Below are 11,151 nucleotides of genomic sequence, written 5' to 3' on the forward strand. Positions count from 1 at the left end.
AGAGAACAGGCTGGGCAAAGCCAATGGCAGAGGGAGCTACTGCTTATGGAGGGTTTGCTGTGTCCAGCACTGAATGGGTCCTTGCAACCCCTTGGTTCATTTCATCCTGATGCTCTTGTTCTGCGGCAGGACACTCAGCCCCACTTTGCAGATGAAGAAATGGAGGCTTGGAAGGTGGGGTACGTTGCTCAGGGTCTCCCTGCTAGGTAGGGATGGATTGGGGCTCGGGCCTGCATCTCTCCAAGACTGTCACCAGGCCCCCCCCAACCCCCCACCCCCGCAAATGCCCAGATCAGGCAGGCAAGCCGGCCCATAGCCTGCCTGGTACTGTTTGGCAGCAAGAGCATCCATGGCGGCAAGATGCTCATGGGGTAACAGAGAGCAGGCTGTGGGTTCCGAGTTGGGCAGAAGGGGGTTGAAACCATGACTGGCACTCTTCCTGGCTTGTGTGGCCCTGGGCGTGACGGCTAAGTGCTCTAGGACTCAGCATTTCAGGCCAGTGTCACACAACAGCTAACGCAGTTCTGTACGGCTCATCTTTGGAAAACGGCTACATTATCTGAAAATAAAAATGTGCTCATTGCAAGAGTACCCCTACAATGTTTTTCTGCCATTTGTTCGTTCATTCAGCAAATGGTGATATGCATTTTCCCTGCCTTAGATTCTGTGGTGGGGCTTGGTATCCTGCAGTGACTAAAAGGATCCCAGACCCCAAAGAGCTCTCAGTCGAGAGATCCCGACCTGCTGACTCCTCTTCAGCTACTGAGCTAGCATCTCTTATCTTCTGGGAGCTGTGTGCTTCTGTTCGCCTTGAGAGATAAGAAGTAGAAACCAGAGGCTCTTGTGGAAGTGACCAGGTTCTGGTGGACTCTGCCCTTCAGAGTCCCTCCGAGCACTGTGGCAGGATGGCCCCTCCTTTACTGTACATCCTCCCCCGCCACCTCCCAACAGCCCCCCCCCCCCCAACCCGCCCTGTGGACTTGATAACAAGCTGATTCCCTGCCCTGGCTCAAGTAGCAGGCTGGCTCTGCCTGCCAGATAAGCAAACATCCGGACTGTCCGTTGCTCAGGTCTGGCTGGTTGGAGCCGCCAAGATGTAAAGTGAGGGAAAAGAGAGGCTGAGTCCTCTCCCCAGTAAATTCTGGGCTTGGAGGAGCAGGGTCAGGATCCTTGGGGAGGGTCATGCCAAGAGAGTCCAGCTGGGCAAAGCTCATTTAGAAGCCTCACTCATGCAGCCTCCGGCCTCCCTGCATCTGTCCAGGCTGTTCGTCTGTTTGGGATTCCCTCGTTCCTCTTTTCCAACTTCTACTTCTTAACTAACTCCCGTGGTGTTTTCTGGTGTCAATTCCAGCATTAATTCCAGCAGTGATTATCCCCTCCAGGAAGCCTTCCCTGATAGATCTCTGTCCCCATTCCAGAGACTGATGAGATGCCTTCCCACTTCTGCAACTACCATCACCTGCCTCAACTCAGCACTTGCCATCCTGTTGGAATTCTCTGCTTGTCTTCTTCTCTAATAGTCTGTCTGCTCTTGAGAGTAGGATGCTCGCCTCACCTGCCTCTGTTTCCAGTACCCAAGGCTAGTGTGCAGGTGTCGAGCGCACGATTGCCGGATGTTTCCTTGCACAGAACCACGCTGGAGAATCCTACTGCTCATTCGAAGATCAGCTTAGATCAGGTAACTGCAGGGCACAGTAGGCAAAAACATGGACTCTAGTCCAGTGAGATATCTCATCTCCCCACTTTGTCGCTGGGTGACCTGAAAGGCTCAGTCTCCACATCTGTAAAATGGGAGAAGTGCTCCAGAAAGATATGACCCAGGCTGTATTTAATACCCTGCCCTGCCCAGTGCATAGTGAATATTCAGCACATATTGTTAGAGTAATGATGGTGACGGTGACAATGACAGTGGTGCTATTACTTCCACCAGAAAGCCTTCCCTGTCCCTTCACTGGGCTGGGTACCCACCACCCACCCCAACTCAGAACACCAGTGGTGTCAATGCCAGTTTACATATCTGCCTTCCCCTTAGGCTGAGCTGCTCTGTGGCATAGCTTGGGTCCAGCCCAGCCTTAGGGCCCCTAGATTGGGGCACTCAGTGCTGGGTCCCTGTATTGGCTGAGCACAGTTTCTCATGAGCCCTGTGACTTTCTCCAGCCCCATTTCCCTCCTCCCCATCCAGAACCTTGGCCTCATGGGGCCTTGAGCTCTCTAAGGGCTTCTTGTTTTAAAATTGATCCTGGGTGCTTTCCAGAATGTTTAAGGAATTTTAAAAATGACACGTCAAGATTAGCCATAATATTTTATCATTTTGTTTGTCCTAAGAGTTGTGTTATCATTTGCGGTTAGCTCCTTCATGGCATTAGAATTGCATTCTTTCATGCCCACAGAGGTCTTGTTGTGGCTTTACTGGTTTATAGTAGTTGCTCATAACAGCTTTTGTGTCTCTAATTACTCGTTCACATGTTAAGGCCTTATTAATTTAGTTTTAATCTGCTTTTAGAGAGAATTGGCTTTTCCCCTGAATGTGCTGATTTTAGATAATTACCAGCCTCCTAGGAGTGGATCAGAAGGGAGTGAGCACACTGCTCACCGGGCCGAGCCTCGTGGGCAGCTACTGGACTTTTCCACCAGAAAGAACTGGGTCCAGGTGATGGCCCAGCCCATAACCCCCACGAGACATAGGCTGGTTACCTGACTAAGTCTAATTGTTATCAGCTCTAGAGCTTGAAAGTCAAGTGAAACATGGAAGTACCTGGCATTTGACAGGCTCCCTGTTACCTTTCCTGACTTTTCTCATCCACTCACTTATTTAACACAGGCACCAGAGGCTGTGAACTGTCTTATTGTCCCAGGAACCCTCAAAGGGTGAAGCATACTTTAAAATCAGACTCCAGGAGCAATGGCCAATTTGCAGCTTTTAGCAATTCACATCATGTACAGGAAGAGTCTAGTCACTGTCTGGTTTCTCAATCCCCCACCCCCTCCAGAATTTAAAGAGCACAGGCTTTGGAGTCAGATCTGGGTCAATCTTGGCTCTGACCTTTGCAGAAAGAAGCACTATGGACAAGACCTCCCTTCTGACCTGGCTCTGGAACCACAGAGACAGTAAGATGCAGTCCTAGGTGCCTCTGGGAGGTGGGTCCGTAAGCACAGGGCTTCCTCAAGCTGTGTGGGCAAGTGTGGAGGGGTCAGTGACCCATCCTCCCCCTGCTTGTTGGAATGGGTGTTTGGGGCATGTGGGAGCTTTAACAAATGTCACAATTCTTGGGAGGCAAGATGAATCCCACTATTTGTGGACCAGGCCAGGTCACTGACAAGAGATGGGTCCATTTAGTGTGAATAGTCTGTCACTCCCAGTATAGGTCACCTGCACAGGGCAAGGGGGGCCTCGGGACCCCTGGGACGTGCTTCCTCAGGCTGCCTGCCGAAGCCGGGTTTTCTGTGTCACTGGTCCCCATGCAGCCGTGCCAGCTGGGGTTTCTAAGTGGTCAGGGGAGCTGGATAATGGCTTTTGAAGTGACAGTCCCTTGTCATAGTGATGCAAAGCTGTCTTCGTTCATCTGTTGGTGCATGTCTTTCTGGGAAAGCTGCTGACAGAGCCAAAGTGTTAGAGGTTATTTGTTTTTAATAGAAAAGTTACTGGACTGGCTTCACTTTACAACCAGCTTCCCTGGACTCCAGCCCTTTTGCAGACTTGCAGGTGGTCCGTGCAGTGAGGAGAGAAATTGAAGGTGGCCGGACTTCCCCTTCGTTTCCAAGGTGGAGTCCCAGAGCCCACAGTGGGGGTACAGACAGCACTGCCTATCTCTGTGGTTTGTATCGTGTCCACCTGAGCCCCCACAGGCACCTGCCTTCCCATGCCACTTGGAAAGCATCAGGAACATTCTCTCGCCTGAAATTCCCCCATTAGACCCTGGCTAAAGGGATTAGGCAGTAGAGAGTGCCTGAGCTGGGGACCTGCGTTGAATGACCTCTTAAAGACCCTTTCAGACACGGCATTCACAGGGCAAGCCAAATCCTTGTCCCAGATTTCACTGCTCCTGGTCTAGCAAAGGTGGTTGGTTCTTACCACAGAGGACGTCACAGGAGGAGTTCTTAGGTCCTGGGGAAGATTGTCATCAGGAGTTATCACAAGAAAACAAGTGACCATTGTTTGTTACCCAGTCCCCTTCCAACATTACTTCTTTCTTTATTTCCCCTCTCCTGTTCTTGGGTGACCATCCTCCTCCCTGACTCCTCACCCCTCTTTTCTGTTCTTGGAACAAATCTGGCCCTCTGGGGAAAGGCTGGTTTATTCCCATAGGATACAAAGCTTAAATAGAAAAATCCATTCCCACCAAAAGTGAACATGAGCTAGCCAAGTGGGAGAACTAAATCACCGTTTTGGAGCCATCACTGCTGTGAGTGGGGAGTCTCCAAATCTTCAGCTTGAACAAAAACTAATTAAGTTTTAGGGCAGTGGACATCCCAGTGCTCCTGGGCGCCCAGCTCAGCAAGCAGCCCCTGCAAGGTCTCCTGGGTCCAAGTCTCCAGGAAGGGAAGGAGCTTCTGAAACGTTTAGCCACAACGAACAGCCTATCCATCATGGCTTCACAAACTTCCAACTTAAAAGAAAAGACTTTTAGTTATTGTCCAGCTTGGACAAGCAAATCCCATCCCTGTCTAAACTCTGGAGGTCTTGATGACTATTATTTGGGCCTCCTATGCCAGCCCTGTGCATTTTACGTACATTTTCTCTCATCCTCAGCACAACCTGGTTAAGTAGGTCTTTTGGTTAGCTAATGCCACATAACAAGCTGCCCTGAACCTAATAACTTAAGATGACAACCATTTATTCTCCTGATTCTGTGGTTCAATTGGGCAATTCTTGAGTTCCATGTGACTGCATGTTTAGCTGAAGGCTCAGTTGGGGTGCCTTAGTTCTCCTGCGGTAACCTCTCTCTTGTCCTCCAGGGTTTTCCACGTGGTCTCTCTCCCCAGGATAGCCTGGCCATCCTCAAAGCACGGCAACTTGGTTCCCACAGGGGAGGGTTCTGAAAGACCAAGCCCCCGGCGTACGAGCGCTTATAAAAGCGCTGCATGCTTCGTGCTTGCTAATGTCCCGTGGGCCAAAGCGAGTCACAAAGCCAAGCCCAGAGTCTGTGCAGGAGGGGACTTCACAAGGGTGTGAATATGTGATCCATTAATCCCTCTTTTGCGGATGAGGGCACGGAAGCTCAGGAGGTTACTCTCATTGCCCAGTCATTCCTCACGGCTAGAGACTGAGATCCCAGGTCTGTTGACTCCTAGACACGTGTTCATTGCGGACAGTACTGGGTCCACCTGATACAGGTGGAGGGTGGGCGGTGGGAGGGGGCAGGTACCAGGAGCCCTGTGTACATGATGGCTGAGCTTCCTGCCCTTTTTCGCCTGGAGGACAGCTCGGCTTCTTCCCCAGCCGACGGGTTCCACCCAGGAGATCAGAGCCAGCGGGCTGCGTTGCGGGTGCAGGCAGCCCTGGCAGGCATTGGAAACATGCTCCAGGCCACAGTCCCAGTTTTCAGCCTGGCGCTGTGGCCCCGTCTAGTCCCCCAGCCCTGTTCCCACCCTCTCCTTAACTCCAGGATAGCTTTTATGGCACTGGCCTGCTTGTCCTTAACGCACTGTGTTTGGCATGCCTTGCCGCTTAAAAACAAAAACTAGTTTATGTTTCCTGTGAGAATGAGGAGCCCTCCCAGGCACTGCAGCCTCTGGGTTTCCCCTAACGCCAGCGCCAGCCACACCAGGCTGGAACCGCCTCGTACTTTTCCATCTGACCTTCTCAGCGGTGATCTCTTGAGGACCCATCTCTGGCTTTCAGCACCCACACCCAACAATGTTTGGACTGAACTGAAGGGTGTTCTCCTGGAGCTTCTCAGAGTCTGAGCACAATGCCTATGTGTATGTGCAGCCCCCAGAGACTCTAGCAGACACCTGCTGGATGCCCTGCCCTAGGCTGGGAAACACGGGGGTCACAGAGTCCTGCAAGCCTCATGTTCCAGCCCAGATTCTTTCCTTGTTAGCTGAGTGACCCTGAGAAACTGCCTTCACATCTCTGAGCTCAGCCTCCCCTGTATACATCCAGTACAGACGAGAATAGTCTCTGTTCTGTCCAACGTACCCAGGGTCAGAGACAACAGGAATTTGGGGTTGAGGAAGTGTCTCCTTTGGACACTGCCATAGCATTTGTGTGTTAGGGATCCTTTCCTTGAATGGGCTTGATTGTAGGGCTCTGAGAAAGGGTTCTCTATGCCCAAAGATCCTTCTGCCCTCTCCCTCTATCCCTCCATCTCTCATGATGCCTGAAATTCTGCTATCCATAATTCTCTTGCTAAGGTATTTTATTATTTGTATCCAAATGGTCCCCATTAAAAGATGTCAAATGATCTGGAAAGGGTGACATGTTCAGGAGCAAAGACTGCCTTACCATTAATGAACATCTCTTTCAACCTTGTGCCCTGACGTTGATGTTGGATGGTAAACAGTTGTGAGCTTTCTGGGGCTCAAGCTGGCAGTAGTTATCAAAAGTCTTAAAAATATGCATACTCTTTAATGCTACAATTCTTCTGTAAACATACTCCAAGAAATTGATGTGTTCAAAACTGGGTTATTCCAGGCAGTCTTACTTATAATAGCACAGAATAATAAATAACTTAAATGTCCAAGAACACAGAATGGACTAAATGATAGTGCGTGGATATGATGTAAACTAGCAGGCTTAGCTCCGTGGTCCTGTGACCAAGTGCAGTCACAGAGGTCACAAGGCACAGAAGGGCCCCTTGCTTGGTTTAATGCTCGTCTGTCACCATCTTAAAATTCGTAACATTTTTTTAAAAGAGCCCCTCATTTTCATTTTCTGCAGGGCGCCACAAATTATGTAGCTATTTCCTTAATATTATGTAACAATTAAAATAATGCTTATGCGGACTATTTATTGAAGTGGAAAATTGCTTCCATTAAATGAAGAGACTAGGGCCCAAAAGCATAAATGATGCAATCCTAATTTTTTTAAAAACAGAAATATATATATGCATTCATAGAGCACAATACTGGACATCAACACACCAAAATGTTAGAGTAATTACCTGTGAGGAGGCAAGATTACAGGTATTCTTTTTATTACCATGTTCTTCTTTGAGCATTTCTTGTATTTTCCAGCACGGAGGACCTGAATATGCTTATTGACTCTAACATATCTGGCAAAGGCAGAAGTGTATATAGCGTAACTGGGGACCAGCGATCTTTTCTTAGCCTCAGATGGAGTCTGGAGCCTTTAATATACAGAGTAGACTTCAGGATAAACACACAAAGAGAAGTTCAGTTGATGGGGAAGCCAAGTACTCTTACGAGCTCCTTGAAGCCGAGGAATGTCTGATTTCTCAGTCCCCACTTCCCTTCATAAGCCCGGCATGGACAGGGTGCCCAGTGAATGGGCATCTTGTCTTGTGGCTTGAGTCATTAGTGGTCTTTGCCCATGACACACCTCATCAGACATCAACTTCATTATGTTCTCATTTGAAGGTGGGAGCTTCTCTTTGGCTGGACATGTGCCCCGAGTGATCTCTAGACCCCAGAAAGGAACGTCCCCACCCCAAGTCCTCCTGATCTCCGTCTCCCTCTGGAAACAGGTTCCAGGACCAGAGGTCTGATTTACTCCTGCACACAACTGGCTCCACCTGTCACCCTGTGCCTGTGTTGCCTTGCAGGCTTCACCCTAACAGCAGAGGGCAGCAGTCATCAGTGAGCCCTGGAGGGAGCTGAGGGGTTTGGAGGAGGAGGTAGTCCCCACTGCCCAGTGAGTGGCCCCACTCACTCCATACTCATTTCCCAGACTTCTTCTCTCCTAAATCCTTATCAGGCTGTTGCTGACTCTCTATCAGCTGAACAGCTGAACGTGGCCGGGAACACATGAATCCTAGAAACTTGCCTCTGTAAAACCAAGGCCGGCGAGTGAATGGCCTCTGGCCCCTTCCTATGACAGATAGGAACATAGGCACCCAGTGACAGGGTGGACCTGTCTAGAGCCACACAGTGAACAAGGGGCAAATGGAGTCTTAACTGCAGCAGTGAGGAGGCAGGGCTCATAATGTGCAATTGCCATATATGGAAAGGCTGTTGAAGGGGAGGTGGGTAGCTGCAAATACGGGAAATGCCCACTGCACCTGCACAGTAGCCTCTCCCTGCCCACCTGGGGTGCACTCAGCCCTCTGAAGCCCCTCCTCCTTTCCCAGCCCCCTACTCAGCCCCAGCTCTGAGAGCCCCACCCTGATGACCTTTTCTCTCCTAAGTACCCCTTTAAGTGAAATTTAGGGAAGTTTTTGTAAATGTTAAAACTGATTTCCAGGGGACATCTGGGTGGTTCAGTAGGTCAAGCACCCTACTCTTGATTTCAGCTCAGGTCAGCTCACTGTTGTGAGGTCAAGCCTCACGTCGGGCCCTGCACTGACAGTATAGAGTCTGCTTGGGATTCTCTCTCTCCTTCTCTCTCTACCCCTAACCTGCTCGCACACACACACTCTTCTCTCTCAAAAATAAAGAAATACTTAAAAAAATAATAAAATAGGGATGCCTGGATGTCTCAGGCGCTTAAGCTTTCGACTTTGGCTTGGGTCATGATCTGAGAGTTCATGAATTCAAGCCCCGCATGGGGTCTGTGCTAACAGCTCAGAGCCTGGAGCCTGCTTCGGATTCTGTGTCTCCCTCTCTCTCTACCCCTCCCCTGCTCGCATTCTGCCCCTCTCTCTCTCTAAAAAATAAATAAATGTTAATAAATAATATAATTAAATAAAATAAAATTGATTTGCCTGTTGTAATAAGACACTTGGTGGACGGAGTTAGGCTGCAAATGTTCTGTAATGAAATTGACTTGAGCACACCCTGCGTAAACAAGGTTGGGGCTTCTTGCTCAGGACTGACAACCCTGTTCCTTTGCTTGGCAGACCACGGTGAGCTGGGACGGGGACAAGCTCGAGTGTGTGCAGAAGGGGGAAAAGGAGGGACGCGGCTGGACCCAATGGATTGAGGGTGACGAGCTGCACCTGGTAGGTTGTTGGTGTGTGGGGTGGGGGCGGGGGGGGGGCAGAACAGGGTCCAGAGACTATAATCACTGTTGAGGTCCAGTGGACTTGGAAAAATACTCTGTGGCTGGGCCTTGGTTCTGCTCTGAAGCTTCTCTTCCAAGGGCCTGAAGAAGACCTTTGAGTGACTTTAAACACTGAGCCCCGAGTTTTCAAGGTCTAGGCTGACTCAGCTGTCCAGTCAGAGACATGAGGAACAGAGGTGCGTTTGCTAAGCATCAGACGTGGAGCTAAGCTCTTTTGCGTTCCATAATCTCTCTCTGTCCTCTCAGCAGCCCTATGGGCCAGCTGCTATTAGGGGTCCTATTCTGGAGATGAGAACATGGGGGCGCACATCCAAATTACACAGCTAGGAGACGGAAGAACTGAAATTTGCTCCCAAATGATGTCTGTGTTCACCAGGCCAAGCTGTGGCAGGCTCGAATCAAGGAGAATTCTTTAAGCTTCTCAACACTCTAGGTCAGGGGACGAGAAGCCTTTGTCAGTTCAGAAGCCTAGGTGTGGGCCTCTGGCTTGGGAACTCCGGTCAAAGCCATTTCAACTCCATCCATTGTCTGGGAAAAGTACGCACAAATCCAGAAGAAGGGGCGTAACATCTGGAGAGCTAAAATAACACATGTCCTCCGAAAGGAGACCTCCCATCACTCCTTTTCCCCTGGAACTCCCCGACTACCTTCCTTCTGAGAAAAGAACCTGGTCCAGGTGACTTGGGTTCTTCAACTCTTGACTCAATGGGTACCTTTGAGTAAGTACCTTCCTCCCTCAAGCCTCCCCTGCAAAATGCCATCCTACCACAGGAGTTCTGCAAAGATCCGAGTCCGTGTGAATGCTGGGAAGAGGCACAAGGGCATTATTTTCAGAGGCATTAGGCTAACGCAGTGCCTGACCTTGAGCCTGTCTTCTCCCCGGGCCTCTATTTCAACTGCAGAGCAGTGAGGGTAGATGGGTATGTGGTCTCCACTGGCTCGTTCAGCTCAGTAGTTCTGTGCTCTATGCCAGAGGTTGCAAATGGCGGGGTGGGGGCGGGGGGGGCTCGGACCTCTTTTCTTTGGCCATCAGGTAGCTTCACACTTCTTCAGGGGAACAATTTAAAAATTAGGAGATGTCACATAAATATTCAGATTTCCAGCCTCCTTCAAAACACAAGACAGAACAAAACAAAACTTGGAATGTGTGGTGACACTCTGTGTGTCATTTCCCCCGGCCACTCAGCAGGGGCTGTCCTGTAAGCAAGGCATGAGCTTTCTGGTCTGCATTTGAGTACTACCTGGGAGCTTTTACTAATAGCAGTTCCAGGGCTTCACCCACTGAGACACTGATATAACTGGTCTAACCTGGGACCCAGGCATTTTTTCAGACTCCCCGGGTACTCTAATGTGTAGCTGAAGCTTAGAATTTCCACGCCGTTTGCAGCTTTGGCCTTGGCGACCTACTGAATCCTCTGGGGGTTAAGCCATGTGTCTGGGCCCGATTTCTTCCAAGCTTGGGCACAGACTCTGTCTTGGGCTCAGGACTGAGGTTCTGAAAGCCTTTTGGCTCCTTGAGTGTAGTAGGGGGAGGGGAGGTATCAGAGGGTCCTGCTGGCCCATTGTGAACCACATTTTTTTCCCAGCCAGCCCTGCCTAGGGCATAGCAGGGCTCAACATCCACTGATCCAGTTTAACGGACTTTCTAAGGAATTGGTTAGTTCGAACCAACTCTTGAGGAGAAATAGCAGGCGCTATTTTCGAAGTTCCTGCCCCTGTATGCACTGAGCCCCAAGTGTGACTTTGCTCTGGCCAATGACAAGCATCTGCTTTTGTTTCAGGAGATGAGAGTGCAGGGTGTGGTCTGCAAGCAAGTATTCAAGAAAGTGCACTGAAGCCTGAGCAGACCTTGATCTCGAAGAATGAGTGGCGTGGACGTGTGGGCCAGGATCCCCTTCTTTGCACAGCATGGGGCAGAAATGTCCAGCCACTCCTAGGCATCTGTTAGCAGAGTCTCTCTCTTGGCTTTGTCTCTTTTCTTTTCCTTAAAACGAAGCCATCCCAATAAAAGTGATTTCTGCTCAATA

The 11,151-nt window shown here is 50.0% G+C and overlaps 1 protein-coding gene across 1 annotated transcript in view; it reads left to right on the forward strand.

Annotated features, from left to right (window-relative positions):
* The window catches only part of RBP1 (retinol binding protein 1), a 33,240-nt gene extending 22,089 nt beyond the window's left edge, over window positions 1-11,151 (forward strand). Inside the window, exons 5-6 of the mRNA XM_045037330.1 lie at window positions 8,961-9,062; window positions 10,906-11,151. Coding sequence (XP_044893265.1) covers window positions 8,961-9,062; window positions 10,906-10,959 — 156 coding nt within the window. The 3' untranslated portion in view covers window positions 10,960-11,151. The remainder of the gene's footprint in view (window positions 1-8,960; window positions 9,063-10,905) is intronic.

The sequence above is a fragment of the Felis catus genome, chromosome C2 (genome assembly GCF_018350175.1).
Source record: "Felis catus isolate Fca126 chromosome C2, F.catus_Fca126_mat1.0, whole genome shotgun sequence".
Lineage (NCBI taxonomy): Eukaryota > Metazoa > Chordata > Mammalia > Carnivora > Felidae > Felis > Felis catus.